The sequence below is a fragment of the Anastrepha obliqua genome, chromosome 1, assembly GCF_027943255.1.
Source record: "Anastrepha obliqua isolate idAnaObli1 chromosome 1, idAnaObli1_1.0, whole genome shotgun sequence".
NCBI lineage: Eukaryota > Metazoa > Arthropoda > Insecta > Diptera > Tephritidae > Anastrepha > Anastrepha obliqua.
The window spans coordinates 94011932-94026532 of NC_072892.1; the positions used below are offsets into that span (position 1 = coordinate 94011932).

The 14601-nt window shown below is 39.9% G+C and overlaps 1 protein-coding gene across 5 annotated transcripts in view; it reads left to right on the forward strand.

Moving 5' to 3' along the window:
* LOC129252891 (protein unc-80 homolog) overlaps positions 1–14601 on the forward strand; it is a 48309-nt gene that overhangs the window by 24165 nt on the left and 9543 nt on the right. For 3 of the 5 annotated variants that reach the window (XM_054891040.1, XM_054891041.1, XM_054891045.1), the window contains exons 14-29: positions 302–443; positions 574–1012; positions 1086–1283; positions 3584–3872; positions 3933–4707; positions 4803–5027; positions 5097–5508; positions 5585–5683; positions 5747–5884; positions 8858–9165; positions 9238–9422; positions 9509–9871; positions 9936–10146; positions 10205–10537; positions 10599–10814; positions 10894–11197. In XM_054891040.1, coding sequence (XP_054747015.1) covers positions 302–443; positions 574–1012; positions 1086–1283; positions 3584–3872; positions 3933–4707; positions 4803–5027; positions 5097–5508; positions 5585–5683; positions 5747–5884; positions 8858–9165; positions 9238–9422; positions 9509–9871; positions 9936–10146; positions 10205–10537; positions 10599–10814; positions 10894–11197 — 4637 coding nt within the window. The remainder of the gene's footprint in view (positions 1–301; positions 444–573; positions 1013–1085; positions 1284–3583; positions 3873–3932; positions 4708–4802; positions 5028–5096; positions 5509–5584; positions 5684–5746; positions 5885–8857; positions 9166–9237; positions 9423–9508; positions 9872–9935; positions 10147–10204; positions 10538–10598; positions 10815–10893; positions 11198–14601) is intronic. The other 2 variants (XM_054891043.1, XM_054891044.1) reach the window with 1 other exon arrangement.

Genomic DNA, 14601 nt, shown 5'->3' on the forward strand with positions numbered 1-14601 from the left:
GGCAGAGTTACCATTTATATATAAATATTTTTACTCTTATTTCGGCACTATTTAAGACTTCTTTTTATTGTGATCTAGCACTGTTGCAAAAGTTTGCCTAATTTGCGCTTCCAATCACAGCTTTTTGCGCCCACCACTTTAGTCCGTTCTTTTCTCATTACCCACTTATTTGACCGATACATACTCATACCCATATAGAGTCCTATTAAATGGACTTTTATGCAATAATCGCCGCCGCACTGCCGCACATCACGCCATCACAACTAATTGCGTACATTTTGCATTTGTTCAAAATTACCAGATTTTACAGGTATGTAGAGCCCCCGAAAGCGATACGTCCCTCCCAATCTACGGGCCCACGTTCGACGTTTTATCCGCGCAACCCCATAATCACCGTAACAGAACATACGCCTACGCCGTCACCAGATTATCTTAAGCGACAGGTAAGTAAAAGCCGGAAATTTATACACACACATGCTCATATGTAAACGCCGATTTGTATATCCACACTTCACATAAATTGTTATTTCCCCACGCCTATAATAAATCACTTTCCGTTCCGTCGTTTTGCAGGGCTCCATTGACTCGCAGTTGGACGCACTTAGTAATGGAGGTAGTATTAGCGGTGTGGCAGGTGGCACAAGTGGTAGCGGCGGCGGTGTTGGTGGCTCTGGTGCCACGACAAGTCGCTTCCGCGGCCAAATGCTGCGCTCGCACACCGACTCACACATCGATTACACTGGCGTAGACGAATCAGAGGCACCCGGTAGCTCCTTTTACATAACACGCGATGGCGGCATTGATTACGAAATAGTTTTGTTGGCGGTTTTTAATATCTTCAAACGTGATATGACCATTTGTTCGCAACGTGTATTGGAAGCGGGATTGAATATTTGTGAATTATTGCTGGAAATGGGCGTACTTAAGCTGGGCGAGCATGCGCACGAAATATCGATGGGTATTATAAAGCGTGCGTTGTTGATACTTGGCTGTCACAATGGTTGCAATGATGGTATGTGGCATTAAATAGATATCTATGTGGCAGTTTCTGTATTTTAGCTATTTTGCTTTTTCTCTCAACACAGGCGTACGCGGCCCACCGGCAGATTTCCTGCGCAGCCAATGCCAAAAGATACTTTCACGGATACTACGGCAGGCTGGCCAACGCACTAAACGCTACCTACAAGAAATGGTTAAAACATCCGACTTGCATGAATTAGTGGATTTCTTCCATGCTTTTGTGGCATTTTGTGTGGACCCAAGTTCATTATTATCACCACTGAGTGAGTGTTTTTATGCCTTTGTAGTATACATTAGTGAAAATAGTAGCTCCTGCATGTTTTTATACTCCATGTTTTGCATACGAAGAGACGAGAGCAGAGCTGCCTTAAAATATAATATATGTATATTAAATGCCCGTGGGCAAAAATTCGCTCAATAAAAATTCAAATTTCATATATGTAGCTATTTTTTTTTCAATTTCAATGAAATGTTCAATATTGAAAAAAAGAGTACAATTTGTTTTTTTATTCATCCTTTTTTCATAATAAAAAATTATTTATACATTTTGTTAAGTTATTGCGTTATATAACACTTATGCAACCTGTTGTTATAGCGAAATAAAATCTGAATAATGGGAAATGCATTGTACAAATCCTCCACTTATTATCTTTCACTAAGCTCAGGTTCTAACGTTGCTGAAGCATACGTAGTCACATTACGTAGTTTTATGCTTCCTTCTCCGAACGACATACGGTTTGGATGAAACTATTTTTAATCGCCAAATGCACTGGACTGGCAGCAATAGCTATAGGAAAGCTTTTCAATCATTTCATATTTCATGGCCAATCCAGCCACGAATCAGCCAAGACGGCGTTACCGAATTTATTGCGAAAAGCATTTGCTCCTTGACAATCATTGTAGGCTAATCCATCATCTTACTAAAATAAAATATAATTCGAGGCACAACAGGCTGTAAACATGGTCCTGTAGCACTCATCGAAGTGGCATTGGTGGTTAAAATAATACACATTTAAATAGGTTTTCCTATTTCCATATACGGAAATTTTGGTTGCTAACATTCCCCTTTTTAATTAATTTTCTTGTAAGTTCTTTAAAAACAGAGTTTGGGGATTAAAATTCTCTGGCAAAACATTGCTTACAAATAGTAATGGCATTTGAACTCGATTTATACATACCATATTTCGAAAAAACTTAAAGCGTTATATTAGGATGATGGAGACGAATTCTATACAGGACGCTCTGAACAACAATCCAAAAATTGCTCCATAATGTAATTTGAATAAAAATCCAGATATCTTAACGAAACTTGGTTGTCTTAACATGGGGAGATTTCTTTTTAAAGTGAAAGCCTTGAAAGCCATGGCATTTTAAGTAGGCTAATCATTTTACTAACAGCTGACATCAGGCCAAAACATTGTGCGTTCCGCTAAAACTCAGCGGCTGAGAAGGTTTGGACACCTACTCAGGATGAACTATAGCAGGATTGCGAAAACTACCTTCAACTCTCTTATTATGGGCAGTAAAAAGTGTGGAAGGCCGTCCAGAAAATTTGCAGACGATGTTGATCCTTACAAATACTAGAAGAAGCGACGCGATGAGCCGTGTCTTATGGAGCGCGATTGCGAAAGAAGCACTGGCTCACGCCGAGCTGTAATTGCTATGATGATGATGAATCATTTTATTGTAGTTTTTTACCGATAGTAAATCGGGCGTTATCACGCCAACCTTGACTCGTCCGAATTTAGTTACTTTTTCATATCAAATTGAATTTTATGAACTAAGCCACGTTCATGAAATTCAATTTTTGCATTATTATGTTCATAATTTAATATTTTCACAAAGGCAGCTCAGTGTTTGGCTACATACTTATTATATATATTAGATATGTAGATGCGCAAAATGAATCATCCAATTTTGTTTTTAGAGGACGTTTTGACTAAAAAAAAATGATTTTGAATATGGAAATCTTTATTTTGACATTTACGCGCTCAATTTCGTTTGTTTATATACAAATATGATTGACGTAAGACGTCATTTGCAAAAATTATAAATCTTCTGATAGGGTGATTAATTTTGCGTCACTTTGTATATACAAATGAACTAATATTTTTTCTTGTAATTTGTATAAATTTTCTGATTGGCATGATAGCTAACACCAACCTCTTTTTCAACCTTATCTTATGTAAAAAATTACTTAGATCTTAAAAATAAATTATTAAAAAATATTTCAAAAACTTGCCTTTCACTCTTGTGAGCGCTTTTCATTTTTGATCCCGCATTTGCTTTGCATTTCTAGCTATTTAATTCCAGGCCCCATTTTTTTCACTAAACCCCTTGCCTGGTCCATGTGTGTTTGTTTTGTGTTTTTTATCTGTAAATATTTTAGTTTGTTTTTGATAATGCTATCCCCTTGTTGTTGTTCGTCACGCTCCTTCTGTGAGAAATATATACACACACCAAATCTCTTCGTTGTATACTCGTATGTATGTATAAATGAATATAATAGCACATAAGCGCACGGGTGGATTTAAAAATGTTAACACCGATACGTCCCCATCAGGTGGCCAAGGCGGCTACTCGACAAATTTTAGCGGCGGTCTCAGCGGCGGCCCGGAATCACTGGTGATTGCTGCCGTTTTCAAGCCGTTAGTTACGCGCTTTGTCGAAGCAATTAAGGATCTTAAATCACCTGAGAATTCAACACTTTACAGCGATATACGTCAATTAATAACCTATGTGAAGGGTGCGCATGGTGGACCGTTTAGATTGGTGGCATTAAGTGGTATACTGGCGGTGACACCGCGGCCGCATAAAAAGGGTCCGATTGCACAAACAACCCGTGTTATAAAGTATGAGCATATCAGGCTGGGTGTTCAGATGTGAATTAAATTTTCTTTCCTTTTCATTAGACATATTCCACAAGCAGAGGTTGCTCAAAGTATTCCTAATGATGATAACCGCTCGCAGCGGCGGCTGTTGCTGAAAAAGCGTAGTACCTCATCAGCTTGTGCTGTGGTAAGCTTTCAATTGTCACAAGATCACGTTTCAATAATTTTCGCCCAACAGAGCCTGCTAGAGACCGAACCCTGTGAAGAACATTACAAGAGCAGTCAATCGCCATTGAGTAACTTTCGTCGACGCACCACCGGTGTGCGACCAACGCTTACACCGCGCCACAGCGAACGCGCATTGCTCTCCGATTCTACATCAAGCTCGGAACGGAATTCACTTGGTCGCTTGAGCGGTCTGGTGCGTTGGTTTCGCAGCACTCCGAAAGAAGCTTCATCCATTGACTTGGAAATCGGTTCACTTAATCCGGAAATTACATCAACTTTTATTCGCCACGCTTCGTTGAAGATACAAAGGGGCCGTACCAGCGACGGAATTGGACGCTCAATACAACGCGCTAAACGGCGTGTTGAACGACGCCTAAATCGCTTTGGTGGTATTGTTAAAGGTAAGAAGAAGGCTGGAGGAATTGAGGAAGCCGCTGACTATAGTCGACGCAGTTCTTCGGATATGTGTGATGGTCCACGAGAGTCAGAAGTGGTAGTGTTGAAGGAGAGAAAATTAATACCGATAGAACCAGTGCGACTAGGCATGCTACGTTTGTCGTTTTTGCTCGAAACCTGCGCGCCAGGTTCATTTCCCGACCCACAGCTGATTGCAGCTGTACTAGACTTAGTGAGTTTTAAAATAGTTTTGAGACACAATGCATATATACATAATACATATATAAATATGTATATTCTTATAATTTCACTCACATCCTCATATAGCCTCAAGCACCACTTGTAGCACGCGCCACCTTCTTGCTGGAATGCGCGCACTTTGTACATCTCTGCAACAAGGGTCAATGGCCACCTTGGATGAAACACAATCTGAGCGCTTATCGACCCTCAGGCACCAATCTCAATCTGAATCAGATTAAACATCAAACTACCGCGACTAGCACACGCCGTACACATATTTTACAACGTGCTGCTGGCAAAATGTTTCACCAGGTAACGAAAACTAAGCAAGCAAATGATTTCTTTTAAAATAACGTAAAAGATTTGCCTCATCTTTCAAAGTGGGCCGAGATGTTGGGTGCTCGTCTTGAGGAGATTATCTTTACCGAACGTTTACAATTTGAATCAGTGAATGCTACACTCGCCGACCCAGAGCGTCAACGTGAACTATTGCAACAAGACGAAGAAGAGGATTTTCTGGACGAGGCATCGGTTAATCCGCATGGTAATGATTGTCCGCATGCGCTAAAATTGATCGCCTGTGTCTTGCTCTACGAAATCACAGCATTCTTGCGTGACACTTATGTGCTCCTGCCCAAAACTTCAAAATTGCTACATCGAGAGAAACACGCACCTTGGGAGAAGGTATATCGCGAAGCTAATCGTCGCTGGTCTATGGCGCTAAGTTCGATGGGCCACTCCCAAACATCGGCCCAAAGTTTGCAGTCCATTGCTGCCGGCAATGACACAGTGGGTAAGTTGTATATATAACACGAATCTCATGTTTAGGTAAGCTAATTTTCCAATTCTCCGGTTGCTATGTATTGTAGGAGGTCAAACTGAGCGAAAGATTTCTTTTGTATTACACGAGCCGGATAATGAGTCAGAAAATAGTAGCAATACCACACTGACGAAAGAAGGTGAAGAAGGTATGGGGTAATGCAATTAATGGTAGAATAATTAATATAATTTTCTTTCTGTACTTTTTTCAGCTCGTCGTCCAATAGCTTCCGCCGTGCGGCCGTTCCTTTTGCGTCGTGGTACGGCCACAACAACGGGCGGATCATTTAAGCGTCGATCTTTGAAGCTGCGTCGTAACACTAAAGATGGGAAAGATTTGGAGACCGATTGTGAGTAAATTTTGTCGATAGCTGAATTAAATTTAATATGTGTTTAGTAATCGTTCGTGCCAAAAGAAACTCTAAGAAACACACAGGCAGTGTTCTTAAGTTCGCTTTGGCTGTCTTTGTCTTAAAAAGTGCTTAAAGTCTTCTGCATGTTCATCTAGGATCCATGATAAAAACTGTCGGTCGACCGAATATTCAAAAAACCTTCACATTTTTAGTGCGCTAGAGGGAAAATATGTGTGCATGTAACATAATCCAGTCCAGCTCAAAATTCATCTCAAAAGCTTTTCTTCTGGTTCACGGTGGACTAAATGAGTGAGATAGGAAAATGGATAGCAAAACCTAGTTCAGTTTCCGTCCTTCGTTGGATTCGGAAGCATATATTTTTCCCCACCCATTTCGCGGAACAAATGTGATTGATAGTAATTGAAGAATCGTGAATTTTAGATTACTCATACATTTAATCTGTGAGGGCTTCATGTATTTAGTGCAATCTAACGCATTTCACTCTAATTTTCAGAAAGGTGGTGGAATAGAAGTTAGCTTAGAGATCATGTCAGATTTTTCTATATACAAAAAATTGTTGTAATACTTCATATATGTAAGTTGTATTGTAGGTATATTTATATCGAATATCTGCAACATACACTAGTTTTTATAAGAATTTTTTTTAATGGCTGCCAGTAGAAAAAAACTTTTGCTATCATTTGATATTGCATATCCACTGTGGGTATCTAACCCAGAGCTAGCCGAATGGCAGTTAAGCACAAATGAGACTAAAAACAGGAGCAGAATAACATCTCTGCGTGGAGCGTTTTTAGTACCAACCACTCTGATGATGATTTCCAAGAAAATAACTCCTTTCTCATAGGAGACTACTACAAATACTACTGCGATTAAATCAATCAAAATAAAGATAGAGTTTCAATATTTGGTCCAATTAAATGGTGGTAAGAGGAGGGATCTTTACGAATAGCCATCATTTATAAGTCTCGCGCATGGTCTAACGCTACTGTACATGCATAAAAAGTGTTGACAAAAAAAATCTGGAATGTGCCTGTGCATTACCTTACTCTGTTCGTACATCAAAAAACAAGACAAATGCGATCGAAGGTTAAGACCATAAAGATTTACAAAAGTGAGAGATACTGTACTTGAAAGGTAAGACGATTAAGCAATAACAAATCGAATATTCTTCCAAAAAAATGTTCTGAAAAGTATACTTGATACTATAACACTGAAAAAAATTGTTTAATTCTTAAAAGGACCGCAAAGGTTTCACTTTAAAAATTTTCGAATTATTTAAACAAATAAATAATACTTGATATTATGCGAAGTATGTGCCATTGGCCGCCATAGCCGAATGGGTTGGTGCGTGACTACCATTCGGAATTCGCAGAGAGAACGTCGGTTCGAATATCGGTGAAAACACCAAAATTAGGAAAAACATTTTTCTAATAGCGGCCGCCCCTCGGCAGGCAATGGCAAACCTCCGAGTGTATTTCTGCCATGAAAAGGCTCCTCATAAAAATATCTGCTGTTCGGAGTCGGCCTGAAACTATAGGTCCCTCTATTTGTGGAACAACATCAAGACGCACACCACAAATATGAGGAGGAGCTCGGCCAAACACCCAAAAAGGGGGTACGCGCCAATTATACCATATATATATATATGTATATATGCCATTGTAACCTACAACTTTACTCCATCTTTCAGCCAGCACACGGATTCTTCTGACGAAAAATTCGAGTTCTTTTGACTTGATCCATTCATGGACCCAGTTTACGATGCCTTCGTAAGAAGTGAACCACTCTCCAATAAGGGATGACTGCATTGATCGGAACAGATAGTAATCCGAAGGTGTAATGTCTGGGGTATAAGGCGGGAAAGATTTCCCAATTCTGTACCTCTAAATATTTCTGGACCGATTTAGCAACGTGTGGCCTTTCGTTGTCAAGCAGCAGAATCAGTTTTTCATGTCTACCGTCCCATTCCGACCGCTTTTCTTTGAGAACTCAATTCATACACATTAGCTGCCGTCGGTAACGATCGCCAGTGATGGTTTCAGATGGTTTAAGGAGTTCATAATAGATGACACCCCTCCGATCCCACCAGATGCACAAAATAACCTTTGAAGCGCAATTTTTTTTTTCGCAGTGGATGGACCTGGTTCACCTGGCAGGCTCAAACATTTTCGACGCTAAGGGTTATAATAATGGATAAATTTTCATCTTTCTGCCGTTGACGAATCATCTCACACGTCACCAAACGTCTCTTGATATCTCTCTCCTCAATTGCTATGGCACTCAGTTATCTACTTTCTGGATCATTCCCATCGCGTGCAAACGTTTACCGACGATTGAACTGTCAACATCCAACTCTTTAGACATATCATCAAGGGTTCGACATACGTCTTCATCCAATAACACAGGCCAACAAAATCTCGCTTTTTTACAGCTTTTAAAACGGCTATGGGTGTTTCTTGAAGGTTTTTTTATGCTGACAACGAATATGACGCCCTTTACAGGGGCGTTAGAGAGTTAGAAAGGTCGAATTTGCATATCTAAAAGTCTCCAATTCAAAATAGAATAACTTTTTTTATATTAATCGTAAAAATATTTAAAAAAATGGATTTTAAAGCTGAAGACTAGTACTTTGAGATGCCGTTGTGGAAAATTAAAAAACAACTTTACCTTTCCCAAAAAAAAATTAAAAAAATGGCCAAAATCTGCATTTTTTGACTTTTTAACCTCAAATTGCCAAAAATCCTGACGTGCTGGAGCATTTTCAAGGTCATATTCGTTTTCAGCATAAAAAAACCTTAAAACCTTAGTTAAAATTATCGAAACAGTTTTTTGGTTGTTGGCCTGTGTAATTGTTGTAGTAATTTCGCCTTCCCCATAACTTTATTTTGTTCTCGCTCACAGTTCCAGATACTAGAACTTTTTAAATAAGTTTCCAAATTGTTTTTCTAGTCAAGCGCGTCGATTCCATACAGTCTCGTCGCAAAGTTTCATCGCTTTCTGATCGCAGCGACACTTCCGAGCAAGGTATGGTCAGTGGTGAGGAATCACCAGGAATACTAAGTGATGATCAACAACCAGAATCACCAACAGACTCAAATGAAACCGATGACACTGCCAAAAATATGCCCTGGCTTAAAGCAGTGATTGATCTTATCACCAGCTACAACTACTATTGTCCACACAAGGGATACTGTCATCCGTATTGCTATAAAAGACATATGCGTTCCTGCACACGTTTGATTAAGGCAACACGAAAGGTAGTGAAATAAATTAAAAATATCTAAATAAATAAACTCCTACTCGTTTATAAATCACTCTCTGTAATACAGGTCTATGGCGAAGAATTTGGCTTTACCTTCGACATTGAGCATCCCACTGTAGAGCCAACCGTATCCGTAAGCGCCACATCTAAGTCGCATCAAACGCGCCCACGTTCAACACGAAAGGTGTCCGAACAAAGTTCTACACACACGTCGCCATCTAAGCGCAAGGATAGTATATCGCGGCGTGATCGGTAAATATAAGAAAATAAGCGAGTGAGAGTTTTAGGATCTATAATTATAATATTCCCATTTCACAAATTTGAATGCAAATCTGTAGTATTAGCGACGACCCCGATATAGAGATTGCTGAGAAGCTAGCTGATACCTTTCATAAGGAAAAGGAGAAAAAGGATCAGGACGAACCGGCCATACTGAAGTATCAACGCTTCTATATACGTACGCTATTCCATTATCCCTTCGCCACGATGCTCAAAGGCGCAGTCATACTGACTGAAGAAATGGTTATTGAAGCAATGCCTGCCGCTTGGGAACTGCTGCTTGATACGAATCAAGACACCGCTTCAGCGAGCGCTGCTGTCTTTCTAATGGGTTCGGTAAAGGCACAAAATTTCGCCTTTGACATAATGCAACGCGCTTTGAAGAGCAAGGATCCCGATGTGCGCATTGGCGCTGTGCAGAGGTGAAGACTATATTATATACTTACTAATACTTACAATATACGCATATATGTATGTGACTTGTAGATATCTGGTGCTTTGGAAGAGTCGCTTCCATGTTTGGCCGCGCATGGAAGAAAACGCTCACGATCTAACCTTCAAGGTACCACCTGGCGGCATTGAATTTACGCTGCCGTCTCCCAAAATTGGCATCGAAAGCTTACCGGTCGTCGATCCGCCTTGGATGCCTGTGCAACAGACTAAAGATATGGATGTGACGCTCAATCAAGATAGGCACGTAAGTCGGGACATTTTTTTTTGTAGCACTCTATACATCGATATGCGCTTACTTCCAGCGTTCTCTGGTCACTGCAACGAAGAGTCGCAAAATGCAACAAACAGAAGCTATACGAAATGCTTTACGCCAACAACGCGACAAACAACGCGCCGAGCGACATAGTTTCCTCATCACTACCATACCGATCAGTCAGCAGGCATCCCACGAGCCAGGCATGGAACATGAAGATCATGAGGGTGAAGAGGACTTGGATGGCACGCGTATACATTTGCATCATGCGCATTCGCTATTTCCATCGGTGCTTTGTTCGTCGGTTATGCAAATTGTGGGTTGCTTGGATGATGCGGCCATCGGCACTGATGGAAATGCTGTCTATGAAATTGCCTATCAGGTAAACATTACATTACACCAATCAGTGCGAAGAATGCATTAATCAAACTATTCTTCATTAGGCCATCTGGGTATGTCTAGTAGAAGAGTCCGCTCTCTTCCTGCGCTACGTATTTGAACGCTTAACACGTGATCGTCAAGATCAAATGTTCAAATTGCTCCGACACCTGATACGATTTGTGCCACGTTTGCCGCAACAGGCAGCCTTTGCGCTATACAACTCCATCATTGGTTACATAATGTTCTACGTGCGTTCGTCCAATGAGCACAAACAGGAGGTAAATATATATTGTATACTCGTAGGTACATATGTATGTAAACTATTCTCCATTTCTTCATCCTTCATGCCTATGGCAGCTTGTCGGTTCAGCTCTTTCGGTGCTTTGGATGGTGGTTCATAGCGTGCATGGCATTATGTTTAAGGACCTGAAGCAAATTTTACGCAAGGAACAATGTGACGCTTCTATTTTATTAACAGCAAATGTGCCGGCGGCAAAGAAAATTGTCGTTCACGGGCCTACTGATGACGACTGCAACATACCCTCGCAATTTCCAGTGCAAGAGGATACATTGTTCTGTCAACTATTGAAAGAAGCTTTGGACTATTATCCGGTGGATGAAAAGAATTTAAATCATTACAGTCTGGTGGATTACAAAAGCAGTAAGTTCGTGTTATATTAATAATTTTGTTGAAATATTGTTTGGAGTTCTAGAACCTTTACTAACTTTATAATGGATCAAGAATACTCCACTTGGCCTTTACTCTATTCCAATTATTTATTTAATAAGAATGTTTAACAATTTTCGTACAGGATATGTGCTTAAAATTAAAAATAGCTTTATAATTAATTCAACATTTCAAGCAATCAGAGCTTAAACCAAAATTTTGACTAAGTAGAATCTGATTATAAGGGACTATGGAGCAAATTAAGCTCTTTCAATGCCCTAGAAATGTCCATACATATAATATTAGGAGCTATCACGTTCCAAAACAAAAGAATCATGTTTACGGGTGCTTATAAAAGGCATGTCCGAAAGCGAAAAATAGTGAATCAATCGCTCCTCTGATGATATCAAAAACATACCACCTTAATCAAAAAGTTCCTGGAATATATTAAGAAAATTCAAAATACAAGTTAATTCCACCTTCAAAGTACTCCCATCAAGTGCAATGTATGCTCGCCTTTGATCCAGCTCTCGAAATACTTCTGGAACTCTATTTTCGGTATAGAGAGCCGTTTTCGATTTTTCCTTACTTCTTTTCGGATGCTAAAAAGCGTTTCCCGTAGTGATTTATTGACTCAACCCAACAGAAAAAAATCAAATCGCTGTGAAATATATCAGGTTAATTCGATGGCTGTTTGAGTTTGGTGGTGCATACTCGTTTCGTTCCTGGTCAAAAATTCACCGATAATGATGGCACTGTGCAACAATGCGTTATTATAGCGAAATCCACGAGTTGTTTCCATCCCACCATCATTAAGCATCTCATTACGCCCAAATAATAGTTCTGATTAACTGTCTGACCTTTTGGCATTACCGAAACAGTTTTCGAACAGATTTTCGCACCATTGAATCCATTTTTAACGCAAAATTTAATACAGACTCGTTATTACAAATACAAACCCATTTTTAAAACTCTAATACTCGCATATCGAAAACACGTGCAGCGGTAAATTAAATGTCAAGCAATACAGGGTTTGATTGAAAAGTATTGAGCCTTCCCGCGCGGAGCGTCTGCCAAACGATCAACCGAATCGGCTGGTGGGGGAAAATAATCGTTGGACCTTCCCCTTCCACTAGAAACCGGTCCCAGTTCGCTGGCAACAGCGGTGCAGTCAACATCCGCGCGTGAAAACTGTTTTACAAGTGTGTTAGGATTTTGCAGTGGCGAAAATGCACCGATTGTTGGAGCAACGTTACTCGATCAAATTTTGCGTAAAGCTAAACAAAACGAGTACCGAAACCATTGGGCTACTCACGGAGGCTTACGGAGACCAATCTCTGGCACAAGTCGTTCAAGGAAGGCCGGGAGGACGTCGAAGACGAACAGCGATCTGGAAGGCCTTCGACGACGAAAACAGACGAAGATGTGAACCGGGTTCGTGAATTTTTTAACATTGGCCAAGATGGAGGTTCCCAACCCGCTACAGCCCAGACCTGTCCCTTCTTCTTGTTCCCGCGCCTGAAAAGAAAGCTGAAGGGGAGGCGTTTCGACTCCATCGAGGTGATCCAAAAAACTGTGACAGCAGAATTTAACGCGATTCCGGCGGATGAATTGAAAAAATTTTTCCTGCAGTGGAAGGACCGCTACCAGCGGTGTATTGACGCTCAAGGGTCCTATTTTGAAGAATATTAGTTGTATAAGTCAAAAGGTTTAATAAAACTGCTTAAAAAAATAAGGCTCATTACTTGTCAATCAAACCCTGTATTGATGATTTCCAATTAAACACTTGAAATGAAATATCTAATATCTGTGATTTTTGGTAAATTCTTAATCCGCAATAATGTGAATTACGTTATTATCTCTTACTCCGGGCTTGCGTTTCAATTCAGAATTTATTATTTACACTTCTGGTACGTTCCAAACCTGAATCATGCTGTACACTGAATGGGTATCCACTATAATGCGAGTCATGTATATTAACTCGACTTGAGTGCTATGATTAACATTCTTTCTAAAATTGTATTGTTACAGGTATAATAAGATGTAGGGATAGAAGTTCGAGACTTGGAAAAAGAAACATGAAAACATTTATTTATATTTAGAGGTTGACGATTTAAAATATTGTTAAGATCTGATTGAAGTTTGAGAGAATCGTTCGGATTTGTGGCTGGCTTGAGGTCCACTCATATCCGGTTCTTTTCTTCTGACACAGACTGTACGAAAAAATTCCTCACTTGCATATTACGGAATGTTGAAGTATTATCTAACTTAAAGAAGTAATAAAAATCGACCAAGTGGAGATCCAAATATGCCTGCCGATGTCCAACCTAGATTTAATTTCAACGATCTAAGCTGTACTATCTACCATCTATCGTTACGGATTTGAACTAGGTATTATTTGAAGAATGGTAACACTTAGCTGTCATCTGATTTGACAGAAAATTAGTTTTATTCTTCCGCTGAACGAAAATGGTTGTGTATACGCTCAAAGAACGCTGGGAAATATTGCGACATTACTTTGAAAATCATGGTAATGTTGCAGAATGTGTACGAAAATTACGTACGGCAATGGGAAGAAGAAAAGCACCGAATGAAGCGTATGTGCGTTACTTTGCGAAAAAAGTAAGAGAAACTGGGTTGCTAATTGACAAACCAACGCGTTACCGACCATAAACCGTGCGTACACCCGAAAATATTGATGCAACAATTGATGCACTGAAGACCAACATACGCTATGTCATAGCTGAAATACAGCCGCATACAATCGAAAATGTGTTGAAAAATTGGACCGATCGTATGGGATGGTGCATGGCTAGCCGAGGCAGCCATATGAATGAAGTTGTGTTCCATCATTAACCGGAAGGATTGTACTTCAAAATAAAAAAAACAGTTTGGAAAAATATTGAGTAGTTTCTTTTTTATAGCATTTTTAATTCCGTAAAGTTATATGGCGGACCCTATATACAATACATATGCAGAATCTGAGTCTTTGAACACATCGATATTCTACCCAAACGTGCGATAGGGTGCCAATGTATTGCAGAGTTGCTTATGTGATTTGTCCCACAAATGGAGATACTCACAGTTTTAGGCCACCTCCAAATGATGCACGAATTTTGCTAAAAACTTTTCAAGGCAGAAGTGCCACTACAAGAAAAAATGTTTGATAAGTGTATGCCAAGGTGAAGATCGAAACCAGATCTGCGACCAGAGTTTATTTGGCACTGAGCGCAGAAAGGTATAAATATTTTTCTTTGTTTCCAAAGTTAAGTTTAACACCTACGTAATACGAGTATATTCAGATCTATCATTTTATATAGGGTTTTTCAATAAGGGCGTGTAGATGTTGAAATGGAATAAAATGGCGTTTGCTGTGTGGCACGTAGCGCCGTCCTGCT